General features: G+C 33.9%; 1 protein-coding gene across 2 annotated transcripts in view; it reads right to left on the bottom strand.

Moving 5' to 3' along the window:
• Psme4 (proteasome activator subunit 4) overlaps nucleotides 1-15,783 on the bottom strand; it is a 98,294-nt gene that overhangs the window by 66,091 nt on the left and 16,420 nt on the right. Inside the window, exons 2-8 of one of the 2 annotated variants that reach the window (XM_058573140.1) lie at nucleotides 15,472-15,612; nucleotides 14,772-14,888; nucleotides 6,982-7,062; nucleotides 3,812-3,856; nucleotides 1,551-1,700; nucleotides 923-986; nucleotides 327-401 (exon numbers count right to left, since the gene is read on the bottom strand). In XM_058573140.1, coding sequence (XP_058429123.1) covers nucleotides 327-401; nucleotides 923-986; nucleotides 1,551-1,700; nucleotides 3,812-3,856; nucleotides 6,982-7,062; nucleotides 14,772-14,888; nucleotides 15,472-15,612 — 673 coding nt within the window. The remainder of the gene's footprint in view (nucleotides 1-326; nucleotides 402-922; nucleotides 987-1,550; nucleotides 1,701-3,811; nucleotides 3,857-6,981; nucleotides 7,063-14,771; nucleotides 14,889-15,471; nucleotides 15,613-15,783) is intronic. The other variant, XM_046424058.2, reaches the window with a different exon arrangement.

Raw genomic sequence — 15,783 nt, 5'->3', positions numbered from 1 at the left:
ATAGTAGTAATCAAATATAATGCGCAAAATTTGCTTTCAAAGGTATGAATCCATGACACCCTTAATATACTTAGTACTTCTATACTCACTCTGAAACTTATAGTTCATGTCCTTATAGGAAAGACAAAAATCATGTACTCTTGATACCCTGATGTTTCAGTTGCTTACTGAAAAGACTGGCTCACCTCTATATTCACTAAGAACCAAAAAAAAAAAAAAAATTTATGTGGCACTGGGCATTAGTATACAAAAAACACTTCTCCTTTACAACACAAAGTTGATTGTCAGTGCTGCTGTAAATATGTTAAAATGTTCTTATAAATTACCTTTGGTACATATGGATCCCAATCTATGTACCCTATATTATCTGTAGCCAATCGAGCAAAGAGATTTACCAGTTGCTGAAAATAAACAAAACAAAACAAAGTTAAGGAGAGTATTTCTTGCTGCTTTAAAATATCATAGTCCTGCCCCTTAATCATTTGTTCTTACTAGCAGTCATTAGCACAATTTGACAGATTTTTTTTTAAAATCTCCAAATTTAAGTTCTGATTTATGTCACTCATTTTGCATCTAAAATGCTTCTAAAAAGAAATGACAAAACATCATCAACAATACAAAACAGAAAAGGAAATTTTAATCCAATAAAATGTTTTTTTAAAAAATCCATCATGTGTCCAGCACTATCTAGTGTAGGTTACAAAGAAAATATTTTTATACTTTATGCATTTTGTAATATATGCTCATACTCCTAGATATTGATAAGTAGATGTCTACTTTTATTAGAAAAATAGTAAATAAAATGAAAAAGAATTGCTCATAATATTGCTAATGGCAATTCTAACAAACTGAAGTTACTTGTCAAGTGATCTATTTATCTCCAAACAAAAACATAATAAAACAAGAAAAACAGGATACTCACCCCCTCCCACTGTGGGAGATTTTGCACTGAAACCCAAAGGCCAATTAATTCATCAAACCAAAGTCTGAAGAAGAAAAATGTTGTTATGAATAGCAAGTGATTATAGAAAGTGGTTCAAAGCCAGGTATCCATTGTATTTTTAAATCTATTATTCTTACTGATAACTACACAACCTAGAAAAAATAATACTGAAAGTTACAAACTTAACAAAATAATGGAATATTTCTTGTCTGAATATTCCCTTCCTAATTTATGCTATAAAATGTGATCTCATCTATTAAAACATCTGTTGTACTGCTAAATTATTACTGTCAATTCCTAACAGCTGTTTCCAAGTTTCTTTCTCTCCCTGACTTTGTCCATTAATGTCTTCCTGTTACTATTTGTTCTTACTATTCTCTTTTCCTTTCTTTCCTAATTTCCTAAAGCCCTCATTCTTATTTGGCTTTTCACACAGCCTTATTTTCTCTTTTATTTACAATCTTCTGTTCAACTGTTTTAGCCTTCACACACTTCAAGTATAATAAACATAATGAGTTTGCAAATTTAAACTTACTGCTTTACTAGGTTGTTCATATGTGTATTTCCTGCTATGTTACTGAATTTGTTAATATACGTATATACTTACTTAAAACCTTTATGATGAAGTTCTGGAGGAAGGGAGGTAGGAAGAAATATTTCAAAATAAGTGATGGCCTTTTGCATTGTTACATCAAAAGGACACATTAAAGGCCGCCATTCCTCTAGCATTTCTGCTGTTGCATCTGCTGGAAAATACCTAATAAAAAAGAAAGTTTTCATGTGTCTGATCATTGGCTAAAAACTCTACAACATCAATACATGACTGACCAAAAACGGGAAGGAAGAGATGAGATGGTTAGCTCAGATGTAGAGCACCTGGGTTCAATCTCTAGCACCACAAAAAGGAGGGTTGTGGATTTTATAAAGTATATCACATACCACAAATGTCAAGATAGCCCACAAAAAACACATTTTTACAAAATATAAAATATATATCCTAATATATCTGGGATAAAGTAAATTCTCTTTTGTCAAAAAATCTTTAAAAAACTTCTGTGAAGTTGGTAAAATTAGATTAAAATCCCTTCAATCACCCACAAAATTAAGCATGGTTGTTTTTTTTTTCTTTGTCCTATGTACTAGTAATTTTAAAAAAGTCTTATATGAGCCCATTCTACATAAGAAATGGAAATCAGTGAATGAGTAAAACTGGCATCAGTCCAGAGGTCTCTGGGACCCTTTGTTATTCTTGTTTATTTGTTTGATACTGGAAATTGAACAAAGAGATGCTTTACCTCTGAGCTACATCTTTAGCCTTTTATCTTATTTTTATTTTTAGACAGGGTTCCACTAAGTTGCTGAAGCTAGCCTCTAAATTCTGATCCTCCTGCCTTAGCCTCCTGAGTCACTGGTATTACTACATGTGTGGGCTACCACATCTGGACTCTTGACCCCTTTGGATGAATCTCTGGACACTTTTTACCCTCATGGAACTACTAAATCCTTCTGTGTACCAGAAGACTGGACTAAGAATCTGGTACTAAAGATTCTAATATTCTGCAATTATGTGACATGGCCAGAAGCATCCCTGGGGTAGATATGTAACAAAATTAAACTCTCAAGTGTGCATATACGTACAATATTAAGGTAAATGGCTAAAGATGACACATGTATGGTTGCCCATTCAACTTAAGAGGTTTAAAACAAGAAATAATGTCTGAGAAATATGAATTCTACCCAAAGAAATTGGGAAAATCCTGCAGATCTACTTATATTTTTAGCTTACCCAACATACTATGAATCCTGCTATATTTTCCTAAACCTGTGTTAATGTAAATCACACTTCAATCTTTTATGTGAATTACATTTCTAATAATATTTCTGTTGAGTTCACCAAGCATTATGTGCCAGGTCCTGTGTAATGGGTTAAAACAAAACAAAAAATAAACACTATATTTCACCTTCAAGAATTTCATACATAAATCTAATAATCCAAAATAAAAAAACTGGGAGTTCTATAAATTACCCAAGAACAAGTATGTACCTTGGTAATAGTTAAGTTTCAGTGAGGAAACTAGGCTAATATGTTAACTGCCTAAAAAACGTCACTGCTCATTGGTGGCTTGTGACTTAGGTTAGATCTTAAGCCTCTTATGAGGGAGACATTACATACGCTGAAAATACATTTGCTCAAGACTAAGTAGTATAACAGGCCAGTGATAAATATCTGCACTACCACTGTATCTGTAGCAAGAAAAAAAGCCTTAGAATGGCTGGATAAGAAAAATATAGTTCAGGACTGGGGATGTGGCTCAGTGGTAGATTGTTTGCTCAGATGAATGAAGTACTGGGTTCAATCCTAGCACCACCATCAGAAGAAAACAAGAATATAGATCAAATACCTAAAATTGGACTTGACTTAAATTCTATCCATATTCATTTTTAATCATAATATAGGACATTTATCATAAGAATGTAAGAATTCAGAATTAAATATTCTGAAACAGAACATAGTTAGGAAAAAATTAGACTACATTCTTGTCACAATATTTTAATGTAATATCTAAAGTGCTCATTTTAGAAAATATTCTGATCTGAATAACAAATAATACTTTAGGAAAACCTTTCAAATAAAGATAGCTATATATAAATTACAGTATTCTTTATAATGGGTAACTTAAAATTTTCTAAATTTATAAATAAAACATGAAAAATTCAGTTCAAGAGCTGGGAATGATATGCTACATTAGGTGACTAACATCACAATGTTGGAAACTATTTATACCTTTAATTTTCTTTTCAAAACACACTAAAGTTGGGGGAAGGCCCACAGACACAAGAGGCTTTATAAATTGAGAAGCTACTTACGGTCGGCAGCTTTTCACGAGTGTTTTGAGAACATTTTCTACAGAACTGGAGGAGGAAAAAGCCATTTGATAAATTAGATTGGGCTATTTTAAAGAACATTAATAGTATTAAGCAATTTCTAAGATATGTTCATATATTCAGCTATCATTTGTTTACATGTAATAACTAACCCTTCTCTTTCTTACAATAGAACTGCAAGGATTAACTACCTAAACTCCTAATCTACTATTTCCTTTGCCCTCATTTTGCTCCTTCTCTGCTATAAAGAAAACATTACACTGGAAAAAGGCCAAATTATTTTCAATCTTTACAAAGTAGGGAGCAATGATCCTACTTATCAACACATGAATTGTGCTCAGTGACTTGAAACTTCAATTTTTATTATGCTGCATGTACATCAAAATACAAACAGCAGACATAGTAAGCTTCTATGAGCAACTGCCAGAAATAAATTTTGTAATCAGTTAACAAGAGTTCTATAATCTTCCAAGGCACTTTATTGCCAGCAACAATTATCAAAAACAGCAGCCATCTCTTTGACCAGCTACTAGCAAAGTTAGATGAGTAAAATGAAAAGCTGGAACTTATTTTTCAACATTTCAGAACCTCAAGGGAATATCAAAACAAATTAGCATATAAACTTATAATGAACATTTCTGTTTTAATGAAAAGGCCAATGTATACTAGTTTAAATACATGACCAGAGTGGAATATTTTAAATATTGGCTAGAAATATAGTCAGAAGAAGTCACATTGCAAACAAGCCAAACAGGGACAGTAGGTAATTTTGAACTGAAATTTTAAAATAAATGTGATTGCTTATAGGATGGTAGGTATGAGCAAAAATAAAGTTCTCAAATCTCAAACAAACAAACAAACAAAAAATGTATATATATGGAGGAAAAGGGTAATGTTTAGGCAGTGTTTCCACCTAACAGTCTCATTAACCTTCTTTGAATTCCCTAGTCCAAAGGTTTAACTTCTCTGAAAGCTAAAGAACTAAACTGCAAAGAAACTAGTTCCAAGGAATAACAGACTCAGCATGCATAACCAATATTATACTACCAATACAGAAAACTATAATCTCTTTATTTGGGAGCAATAAGAATCATTTTAATTTTAAAACTACTCAGAAAAATTAAATGAAGAGGAAACCAGGAGATAGTCATGAGTTGACTTCTAAATTAAACAGAGAGCCACATGACCAGAAAGCCATCATGAAGCACTTTTTCTGATCAACAGAGAGCTAGGCTCTCTACTTTCTTGCAGGGAAAACAAAGCAAAAACAAATAAAACAACAAGAAAAAAAAATCTAAGCAAGTGAGAAACACAGTTTAGAAAAAAATCTAGTTTGCCAGGTTAAAAAATGGGCAAACTTCTCTCAACTGCACTTAAAGCTCCCTGAAGACCACGGCTCTGATTTTTACTTAAACGTTTCCAAGGTGCTTATAACAAGCCTGTCTGTTCATATATTTATACACATTTATACTTATCCATTTATTTACAATATTCAATAAATATTTTCTATCAGGACAACAAATAGCACAGATCTTGGGTCTTCTTTTAGTTTAGATTGAAGAACAATTTAGAAACAAATTTTAAAATAAACAGGCAAGGTTTGAAGAGCCATCTATAGTTCCAAACTAAATAATAGGCCAATTTAAATGCAGATTTTGAAAAAATAATTCTAAAATGATAAACTATCTTTCCAGAGAATTAAGCTGAAGATACACAATTCTACAACTTCCTAATGTTTGTGTTCCCACTAACTTTTTTTTTTAACACTCCTTCTGTGACAACTGGTTTGAGACAGTGTAACGCCCAAAACCTGTTGCTTCTAAGTAACTTCCTACACCAAAGAATTTTGACTTAATGTCAAAACTGATTCTAGAAAGCAAGTCATAAAAGGCTGCACAGCTACAAGTTTTCGCTAGTTAATTAACACTTGGTATCGTCACTTCACTTATTATGAGGACTAGGGTTTGTGGGAATGTGATTTAATTCACCTAAATAAGGCTGATTTCAACCCCTTCTTATACATAGGCCTGTACCATTGGATTTATGCTCTTTATCCAGAAAAGGGTACAATCTCTCTAACCTGTGATATCTGTATAGTGACCTTTTGTGATTCTTGTAATCTCTCAAGATGAAGGGAACAATGTTTCTGTTTAAAAATAAAATAAAAGGTTAAGGCTAGATGCTACTAGACTATATTTCATTAAGTTTTAGAGGGAGTGAATAATCACTACATACTTGTAATTGTTGGAAATTTATAATACTAAAGTGATTTAGTATTTATAATACTAAAGTGATAACAATTCAGAACACTCTTTTTTTAACCAAAAGGGATCTACAGAGTGACTAAGCTTTGGATGGATTTTCTAATACCCCAATTCCTCCTAGAAATGGCATGTTAAGTTGAAAAGAATATCATATAATGGTTCACAGTTTGGACTTACGTTAGATATGAATATGAATACAAATTCTTCTACTTCCTAGTAGTACAATATTATAGCACAGTTTTTTCATCAATGAGCAACAATACCTACCTCTCATAGAACTTTTACAAAAATTTAATAAGATAATATGTAAGTCAGTTATTAAGTGACCCAGAATTAAACACAATAAATGTTAACAATTACTGCTTCACATTTAGCTAAAATAAACTGCATTCTCGATGTCTGTAAGAATTGAAATTTTGTGCTCATTTTGTTTTTACATTGATTCTATCACCTCTGAGTGGCTATTAATTAATGATTTAGGAAATCACATCAAAATGGGAAATTCTTCAAATGCTACTGTATTATTGGGACAGGAAGTGAGTTCTTATTCCAGTTTCGACCATTGACTGAGTGCATTCTCTCTGGATCGCAATTTCTCCTTACGATGACATTCTTTATGACACACTAATAAATGCTAACTATGTAGCAAAGAAGCATGAAGATAGTCAATCAACTTAGCCTCCAGTTATTGATGTAGTGAATTTTATATAAATTTGAGTTGAGTCTTATCTCCATGGTTTTATTTAACTATCATGACAATATTCACCTCTAAACCAAAGAAATGTATAGTAAATAATAGGAGAATAAACTGAACTGCTCATAGCCAGAAGTACTTGCAGCTTTGTTGAAACTAAAATTTGACCTCAGGCCAGATGTGGTGGTACACACCTGTGATCCCAGCGACTTGGGAAGTTGAGACAGGAGGACTGCAAATTCCAGGCCAGCCTCAGCAACTTAGAGACCCTCTGTCTCAAAAAAAAAATTTAAAAAGGACTGGGAATTAACCCCTGGGTTCAATTCTTAGTACCACACATTAAAAAAGGATTTCAGAATAATGTTTACTTTTTCATAAATGAAATGGGAAACTATATCAACAGCATTCTGCATTTCTCTGCCTTAATCTCCTCATAATTTAATTGGAATTGCCTATACAGTATTCTTTCTTTTTATGCAAGCACATAGGAGTCAGTTTTACTTTCTCTAAATATAAACAAAACCTGCCATAAATCAGTTAAATATTTTCCATCTACCCAATCTTTCAAAATCTTATATTACTCAGTTAAATGAGCAAGTAGTTTCATACAAAATTAAAGTCAAGGTAATTACACCATAAACAAAGTTACAAATAACATCTTTATCATTGATGAATCGAGCACTGTTTTTTCATTAAAATTAAGAGAAAAGTACCTCTCTATGGCAAATGCAGAAAACTATAGTAATCCTTACCATTTGTAAAAAGACCATTTATAACTACTCTAAGTGATGACAAACCTGATTATAATAACTAATAATTACTAAGTTTTTTATTCTTTTTTTTCCCCTAAGTTTTTTTAGGGTTAGATACATAACTCAATTGTAGAGCATTTGCCTACTAAGTTTAATTCTAAAAACCATAAGAAAGAAACAGTTATTTAAAAAACATCACTGTACCACAGACACAACATATCATATTAAAAATCATTAAAAAAATCATTATACAGTTAGGCATGGTGTTCCACTTCTCTATTCCAACTACTTTGGAGACAGAAGCAAGAGGATCAAAAGTTTGAAGTCAGCCTAGCCAACTGAGGAATACTCTCTCTCAAAAATGTAAAAATAAAAATAAAAAGGGCTCAGAATACAACTTAGTTATAAAGCACATGCCTAGCATTTGCATGGAAGTAGGTTTAATCCCTAATACTGCAAAAAAAAAACCAATTTTTTAAAAGTAAACAGAATGTTTCTCAAACAATGTATTAAAAAATCACTGCAGGGTGGGCAGGGGATGTGGCTCAAGAAGTAGCGCGCTCGCCTGGCATGCACAGGACACTGAGTTCGATCCTCAGCACCACATAAAAAATAAAATAAAGATGTTGTGTCCACCGAAAACTAAAAAAATAAATAAATATTTTTAAAAAATCACTGCAGGGATTGGGGACTTAGCCCAGTGATAAGAGTGACTGCCTGGTACATGTGTGGCCCTGGGTTCAATCCCTACAACTACCATTAAAAAAAAAAAACAAATCCCCAAACATTGCAAATACCATATTAATAATCAATATTTACTGCTGGATACATGCCCATAAGCCCAAAGATTCAGGAGGCTGAGGCCCTAAGCAACTCAGGGAGATGCATAAAATATAAAAAGGGCTGGGAATATAATTCAGTGGCAAAGTGACCCTATCAATATTCAATATCCTACCAATAATATTTAAAATATCAATATTCAATATCAATAATATTTAAAATATTATTAATATTTTAATTATTTAATAATATTTAAAATATCAATATTCAATATCCTACCAAAATAATAATATTTAAAGAAAACAAGAGTTACCTGCACCCATTTGTAAAAATTGATGTAAGTATAATTCCCATACATTTTGTTAGCAGCAATACTCTACACAATGTGTGTGCTTCCTATATTTCTAACTTTCAATTTGTGCTTTTTTTTTTATGAAGTAAACAATAATCATTGGTTATATTGCTAGTGTCAAATTCATAGTTACTTATCTCCTTTCCAATTCTGCTTTTTCTATCAAATTAAAAACCCTGATGATTTCTTTCTCCAGTAGGAAGCAGAAATAGATGAGTGAAGAAAAAGGTCTTTTGCCCTTGAGACAGAGAGGGGAAAAAAAAAAAAACAGAAGGGAGAGAAAAAGAAAAAGAGCCTGGGAGAAGAAAAGAAAGGAAGGGAAAAGGAGAAGAGCAGAGAGAAAGAAGTTAACCTTTGCTCCAAATAATCCTGAAATGCATGGCACGATAAGCAGTCATTTCAGAAAAGACAAACACATAAAAGATACAACTTTTAGATTTGAAAGACAAATAGTTAACAAATGAAGCAATCTTTCAGTTAGATTATAAAAATAGTATTCTAAAAATAGTATGAACACATGCAGTCAGCTGACAAAACTGTTGTAAAATGTGTCAGAATACATCTAAGATGAAAATACTCAAAACAAAAATACCAGTACAAATAAGCATGCCATATAAGTGGCTCTTTTTAAGCTAAGGGGTTTTGGAAATAAAATGTCTATAAAGAGTAATTTTATCCAGTGATTGTAAATTTAAAACACTGCTGTATTAGTGCATGAAATAGAACGTTAAGCAGAAAAGCAATTAAAAAATTATTAGAAATTCAGAGAACAAAGGATTGCTTGGAGGAGTGAAGAAGAAAGTGTCACTGTATGGCTTCCCACTTCTTCAAAGACTACTGGAATCCTCAATTCAAGGCAAGTGTGATGAAGAAACACCAAGAACCAAAACACTGTGAAAATCTTTCAAACTGAATTTTTATAATTATATACAGATTCATCTGAATAGAAATAAAGGTGTTACTTTCAAAAGAAAACAAAAATATAACAGTAAAAGGACTAAAGAAAATTAGAGAAAATAATTACAGAGAATCACAGTCTTGCAAAATGTTTTTAATACCATATTCTTTTTTTATTTTTTTTTGGAGACAGGTTCTCACTATTTTGCCCAGGCTAGCTTGGACTGATCCTTCTGTTTCCACCTCCCAAGTCACTGGGATTACAGATGTGCACACAATGCTTAACCTATTTTTAAACTTATACAGAGACACTAAATTTCTAATTTTTTCTTATAGTGCAGCTTCTCACCAAGTCCTCTTAAAAGTAGTTTCAGATTCCCAATAATTTTCTTTTTTAATTGGGGGTCGGGTACTGTGGATTGAACTCAGGGGCACGCCCATTTTTTGTATTTTATTTAGAGTCAGGGTTTCACTGAATTGCTTAGCACCTTGCTTTTGCTAAGGCTAGCTTTGAACTTGAATCCTCCTGTCTCAGCTTCTGAGTTTCTGGGAGATTACCAGTATTCTTTCTGAAGCCTTTAAACTTGAACAACTTATCACTTCAAAGAAAAGACTCAAGCAATGATGCTGTACTTCATAACATATACTCTGTATAGTGAAGGTACACAGCCCTGTGTGAAATACTTCACACCACTGGAACAATATAGCTCATCTTCCTAGAACATCAATTTTAGTCATAGAAATACAGAGAAATGTTTGCTTATGAAAACATTACCTAATAAACCTACTGCAGATATGAACATTTAAGAGAATACATGAAACTTCCAAGAAATATCTCATTCCAGGACCTCTTTAGTTAACACCTTAGGGACATGAAGAGGGTGTTAGTGAAAATGCTAAGAAGCACTGATACAAAGAAAAGACTACTGGATTGGAAATGAGAAGGCCTGGGTCTTACAAATTAAAAGTAAGATAAGGCAAAGAGTACTGAACCAGTAAGGACTGAAGAATGAGGCAGAAATTTTTGATTATTTGAATCCAAGATAAAAGGTAGCAAAAATTAGTTGAGTCCCTAAACCACATGTAGAATGTACTTGGGAGTGTGGGGAAGGGAATGGAGGTGTAGTTCAGTGGTAAAACACTTGGCTAGTATTTTGGATGAGGCCTTAGGTTGTCCCAGGTTCAATTCCCAGTACCATGGTGTGGGGGTAGGGGTGAGGGTTCGGGTCTGTGTTAGAGCACTTGTCTAGAAAGCATTTTAGAAAAATATCCAAACATATTCAGATTAAGTAGATGCAAAATATGAATACTATATTGTGTCTTTTTATGTAATGACACAATATGCATGTGCATGATGAGACATGAATGTTTTATAATGAACTACTTTCCTATTATTTCTCTTTTTTAGGTTTAATAATAATATTATTATTATTATTTGCCACTGAATAGACATAATGAGCATAGGTAGGTTAAAATAATAATAGTAGTGATATTATTACTAGGTGCTGGGGACTAAATCCATGCCCTGGTATGTGCTAATAACCACACATCCTATACTGAACTACACTACTACACTCCCAAGGGCTAGGGATGTGGCTCAATGATGAAGGGACCCTAGATTCAATCTCTAGTACCAAAAAATACAAGAGAAGAAAATTAATAGAGACATAAAATGGTACTCTTCAAGTAATGAGTACTTAAGCATATGACAAATAATTCTAGACAGTTCTAGATAATGAAAGGAAATAGCTATTAAAAATTATATCATTTGTAAATTTTATTTTAAATAATTAATTAAAAATATACAACAATGGAGTGGTGAATCAATCAGAGTTGAGTTACTTATTTAAATCAATTAAAGATTTCAGCAGAACCACAGTGTTTCTTTAAAATACTAAGAACACTAAGAGCACCAGGCGCAGTGATAAGCATCTGTAATCCCAGCAACTCAGGAGGCTAAGGCAGGAGGATGAAAATTTAAGGCCAGCCTCAGCAACTTAGGCCATAAGCAACTTGATGAGACCTTATCTCCAAAACAACAACAACAAAAAAAAGGGCTGAGGTTGTGGTTCAGTGGTTAAGCACCTCTGGTTTCAACCCCAAGTACCAAAAAATATAATGCTAAGAGCAGCCAGATATGATGACACATACCTTTGGAGGCTGAGGCAGGAAGATCACAAGTTCCAGGTCAGCTTGGGCAACTAGCAAAACCATATCAAAATAAAAAGGGCCAGGGATGTAGGTCAGAGGCAGAGCAAACTGCTGGGTTCAAATTCCAATACAAAGGAAGGAAGGAAGGAAGGGAGGGAGGGAGGGAGGAAGGAAGGAAGGGAGGGAGGGAGGGAGGGAGGGAGGGAGGAAGGAAGGGAGGGAGGGAGGGAGGGAGGGAGGGAGGGAGGGAGGGCATGGGAGTGTGTGTGTGTGTGTGTGTGTGTTTGTGGTGAAATTTCAAAGCAGAAAGGTTTCCATAAGAACAAGAACAATTTGATGCTTCAGACTACCATAAGCAAGATATCAAAATTTCAGGGTTAGAAAATGAAAAGTACCAACCAACAGGCACTAACAGAAAATGTTGTGGCAAAACAGTTGGGACTACTGAAGAAGAAAGCCAGACATTTATTAGTGCTCACCAAGGACTTTGTAAGAAGAAGCTGCCTCTTATAAGAAGAGGCAAGACAGAAGGATAATGCTTGCATGGGATGTTTTAAGAACAGGACATACTGAAGGACAAGAAAGCACCAAACCAACTGAATTCCCTTACCTCTCACTAATGACTTTCAGAGGCAGTCAAAAAAATAAGTCAGAAAAGTTTCAGAAAGATAACTGATTTGAATACAGTGCTAAGGTCCCTGAAATCCATGAAGTAGTGATGCCAATCATAAACTCTTTGAGCTCATATTTAAAGAAGGCTTAATCAAGCCAATTCATGCCCTCCTCCTTGAGGGAAAGAGTATTCAAATGGAATTTTTAAAAAAATTTTTGTTGTTGTTTATGGACCTAATTTTATTTTATTTATTTATATGTGGTGCTAAGAATTGAACCCAATGCCTCACACATGCTAGGCAAGCACTCTACCACTGACTTATTAACCCCAGCCCCTCAAAACCAATCTTTATAATGCTTTTATATTAAATTTTGAGTTTGCATAGCAAAATTTATAAAAGCATATTTTACACATTGTATTAGTTTCATGATGAATTTTATTATCTTTATGGTTGCAATAAAGTTTCCTTGTTTTAACATATAAAACCTTCAGAAAATAAATGATTCTGATCACTATTCTTGAGACCACTGTCCAAAATCCAGCTAGGGCCAAAGTTCAGGATCACCTATAGTCATTTTTTAACCCTTTCTATTTATATCATTTCATTTTTCACCACTTGTCTATGAACTGAAAATCTTTTATAATCTACCATCTGCAGTCCATTTTTTTAAAAGTCTACGGTAAGGAACACAGATCACTGATCTAAGTGAAGCCTGGGGGTTCACCCTGGTTTAAATGAAATTAACTAAGGAGGCTACAGGAAATAATAAGGTAATGGCTACATGTCTAAGTTTGAGAAATAAACTACAGGAATACATATTTAAAGACAAGAGAAAAAAGATGCTGGGCATGGTGGCACATGCCTGTAATGGGGGATGGAGCACTGCAGGTTCAAAACTAGCCTCAGCAACTTAGCAAGGCCCTCAACAACTTAGTGAGATCCTGTCTCCCCCCCAAAAAAAACAAGGGCTGGGGATGTGGCTCAGTAATTAAGGGACCCTAGATTCAATCTCTAGTACCAAAAAATAAAAGAGAAAAAAATTAATAGACATAAAATGGTACTCTTCAGGTAATGAGTACTTAAGCATATGACAAATAATTCTAGACAGTTCTAGATAAAGAAAGGCAATAGCTATTAAAAAAGTGGAAAAAAAAGTCCCTTAAAATAAACCTAATCATATATTTGAGAGCATCTAAATCCAAAAATGCTAAAATTGAGAAAATTATGGGCTATGTCACAACTGAACCCCTGTTAACAAAGAGAAATGACATTAAGCGGTCAACTCTGAATCACTATTAACCTAAAAGGACCGGTGATTATATTGTACTCTGTACATTCAAAACTTACAAAAAGTAGAAGAGTTGGAACATATGTCCCAGAAACCAATAATCAGTAACAATTGTGAACATTACCAGGAAATGGTATAAACCAAGGTCTGTGCAGTTAGACTGGTCTGTGTTTAGATTCTAAAAACAGTCAACCACTCAAACTGACATTCTTTAACTAGGAGTGTATGTCTTTAGAAATATGAGTGCTCTGGAATATGCAAAGAATCTTCTTGAAGCATCCATTTTACTAGAAGAATTAAAACACATGGAGGCCTTGGCTCAGTGGCAAAACGCCTGCCTCACATACACAAAAGCCCTGGGTTCAATACAACACTCAGTTCCAAAAAAGAAAAGATCCCCCCCCACACACAGAAAGAAAGAAAGAAAGAAAGAAAGAAATACACACACCCGGATATATAATGAAAAATACTAAAGCCAGGTATAGTGGCACACCTACAATCTCAGCAACTCAGGAGGCTGAGGCAGGAGGATCACAAGTTCAAGTCCAGCCTGAGCAAGCTGGCAAAAACCGGTCTTAAAAATAAAAAAGGGTTGGGGGTATGGCTCAGTGATAGAGCCCTCCTGAGTTAAATCGCCAGGAAAGAAAGGAAAGGAAGAGATATTTCTTGAAATCTAATTTGTATCATTAGAAGTAATGCACATTTTACAATCTTTTTTCTTTTGTGGTACTGGGGATAGACCCCAGGGGTGCTCTACCACTCATCTACACCTCCAGTCCTTTCTATTTTTATTTTGTGACAGGGTCTCCCTAAGTTGCAGAGACTAGCTTTAAATTTGCAATCCTCCTTCCTCAGCCTCCAAAGTTGCTGGATTACAGGCCTATCCCACTGCAACAGGCTCTTATTTTCTTTGGTTATTATGTGACACTGGATGTTAGAGGTATCTTGGTGGGAAAGCCTTGAGAGGTGTGCTTTCAGATAATTTCAAGAAGGCAATGAATTTTCTAAGGAGTCAAGTTACATTAAAATGAGCATATTAAAATGTGTATTTGATTGTTCATTTCAAGAGATCCAATATTCTTCAATCATGATCAATCCCCTCAAGTCAAGTGCCCCCCCCCCCAAGAAGTACTTTATCAGAAATACTTACTTAGGAAACCAATTTAATCCCAGGTGCTCTGTCTTGGAATATAATATTCTTTCTACCATGTCATAAAGTGGTCTCCAAGGTAACTCCAAATCATCTCTTGAAAGAAGTTCCTTTTTCCTAGTCAAAAAGAGAAAAAACATGTGTGTGTGTGTGTGTGTGTGTGTGTGTCACACATACTACATAAAAAGCACAGTTAATCACAGTAGCTTTTGCTTTTCCCCATTCAGACACTCACTGGCAGAACATAATATTAGAACAATACACCAGATTCTTGCTGCTGCTCAAAAAGGACTAGATTAAAAGGGGCATTTAAATTTATGCCACCACTATTACAAACAAATTTCCTATTTTACCACACTATTTATGGGGTACTTAATGTTTGCAACACTGTGCTGAGTGCTCTTGGATTGCCAAAGAACATAATGGCCCCTGTCTTCCAGGAAAATATAACCAATATGGGGAAATAATTAGGATAAATGAAAGAATCACACAATATAAACTTGAATGTGTGTGTGCTATGGAAAAGAAGATTTCATGGAGATAAAAATTTTTATTTAAAAGGTTAAATGATACACAAAATTAAATCTATGCTAATGTTTTCTGTGATCTTTTCCCAAAGTGGCTCTCATTTCCTGAAACCTCAAAAAGAAAAACAAACAAAAATTAAAACCTTAGCAGAAATCATAGAAAATGAACTTACTTTAACAAGTTGATCAAAAGGCGGGCAAATCCCTGCATCATGCTGATTTCCAGTTTGGGAACTGATACCAGTTCATACAATAACTTAATAAAAAGAACATGATCTTCTTTGCTAAATTTTCTCCCATAAAGTCGAATATATCTGCAAGAAAAGATAAGCCAAATAATGATGTTTGTGTTCCTCGTTACATAATCTATATTAGTTAAGATGTGTAAGCAATTAAATTGTCTATACAGTGGTGAATGATTAAAGAAAATGTGATATACAATGGATTGTTCAGGTTAAGAAGGAAATTCTGTCGTATAATATAAC

This window comes from Marmota monax, unplaced genomic scaffold, assembly GCF_021218885.2.
Source record: "Marmota monax isolate L192 unplaced genomic scaffold, Marmota_monax_Labrador192_F-V1.1 WCK01_AAM20220418_F8-fsc00015, whole genome shotgun sequence".
NCBI classification, from domain to species: Eukaryota; Metazoa; Chordata; class Mammalia; order Rodentia; family Sciuridae; genus Marmota; species Marmota monax.
Note: the sequence above shows the minus strand (reverse complement) of the source record. Positions and strands in the feature narration are given on the sequence as shown.